Source organism: Poecilia reticulata, linkage group LG12, assembly GCF_000633615.1.
Source record: "Poecilia reticulata strain Guanapo linkage group LG12, Guppy_female_1.0+MT, whole genome shotgun sequence".
NCBI lineage: Eukaryota > Metazoa > Chordata > Actinopteri > Cyprinodontiformes > Poeciliidae > Poecilia > Poecilia reticulata.
In genome coordinates this window covers 26,224,355-26,225,834 of record NC_024342.1, presented here as the reverse complement: position 1 = coordinate 26,225,834, position 1,480 = coordinate 26,224,355, and the positions used below count along the sequence as shown (strand labels likewise).

Here is a 1,480-nt window from a genome sequence, read left to right as displayed (position 1 = left end):
TGCTCTGGGCCCCAAAGAGCCTCGGACCGGCCCTGGAGCGGCCCTGCTCCACGTTTTAACCCCTAAACCTCCAACATGGCCGCCCTGCTGCCAGCATCCTGATGGAGGACTTCCTGTAGCGCAGGTGTGTTAGCAGCGCTCCTGACCACACTGAGGGACCAGGGTGTAAGAAAATGGACGGATTATTTGAGTTTCTGTACGTCTATCGTTCTGTTTTTATTCCATTGTCTCCGTTTTTGGGCCGGTTCTGTAGTTTCTGCATCTCTTTCAGTTTGGCACCATCATTGCATGTCAACAGCCAGTGGTCGTCACCATGTTCAGATAGCTAAAGGCACAGAGTTGGAAAAAGAAAATCCTGTTTCCTCCCCCCCTACCCGCTGATGCCCTGGGCAAAGAGCCCTTTTCCTCCACATTTTAAAAACCTCCCCCTCCTTCTAATTGCATCAAAACGTTACCGAATTCTAGAATAAATCTTCCAGATTATAATCCGTAAAATTCATAACCCCAGATTACAGACAGCCTGAGAATCGGAGCCGTTGGTTTTAAATCCGTCGCTTTTTGAACGGAGTCCGGCTGCGGGCAGCAGCGGGATTCTGCTGGTGTCACATGAGTGATGGAGCTGATCACAGCCATCAATAATGGATCGAGGCAGGACGGACCTTTATCGGCTTACAGCTGCTGCTCATCCGAGCAACAACAACAACAACAACCAGGAAGAACCGCAGAAACCAGCAGAACCGGGACCAGCCGGTACCAACCGGACCCCCACACACCCAGCCTCCCTCCCGGCGCGACCCGGAGCTCCTCTGACCGGCGGCGGGAGCCCCGTCGCCCCGTCACCCCGCCGCAGCCGTACCTGCACGGCCCGGGTGAAGAACACCCCCGCATCGGAGGCCAGCTTCTTCACGTTGAAGTCCATGGCGCGGGGCGGTTCTGGCTGCCTTTGTTCCCCCGGATCAGCTGCTGATGGAGCGGAGGAGACGCAGAGCTGCGGCCGTAATCCGCTCCGAGGATCGGAGATCTGCTGGCCGCCCTGCGCTTAAAGGGACCAGAGGGCGGGACGGAGGGGAGGGAGCTGCCGGTACCAACCGGACCGACGCTCTGGACCGGAGTGACGCTCTGGACCGGACTGACGCTCTGCAGCCGGACTGACGATCTGGACCGGACTGACGCTCTGCAGCCGGACTGACGCTCTGGACGGCCCAACAGAAATAAAACATCTATAATCCAAATATAAACTATAAAACACATAAACTGCATCATATCCACTTAAAGAATCCAATCAAATTTACTTACATATTTATTTACACAGTTCAAAACCAAAGATGAACAATTTAACAAAAACTACAAAATGAAAATCAGAGAAAAACATAATAATAAAAATAATGATAATAATAATAACAATAATAATAATAATGATAATAATAATAATAATAATAATAATAATAATAATAATAATAATAATGATAATAATAATAAT

The 1,480-nt window shown here is 50.0% G+C and overlaps 1 protein-coding gene across 1 annotated transcript in view; it reads right to left on the bottom strand.

Annotated features, from left to right (window-relative positions):
- The window catches only part of sh3glb2b (SH3-domain GRB2-like endophilin B2b), a 16,367-nt gene extending 15,176 nt beyond the window's left edge, over window positions 1–1,191 (bottom strand). Inside the window, exon 1 of the mRNA XM_008424827.2 lies at window positions 857–1,191. Within this exon, the coding sequence (XP_008423049.1) occupies window positions 857–919 (63 nt within the window). The 5' untranslated portion in view covers window positions 920–1,191. The remainder of the gene's footprint in view (window positions 1–856) is intronic.
- Between the last annotated feature and the right edge of the window lie 289 nt (window positions 1,192–1,480).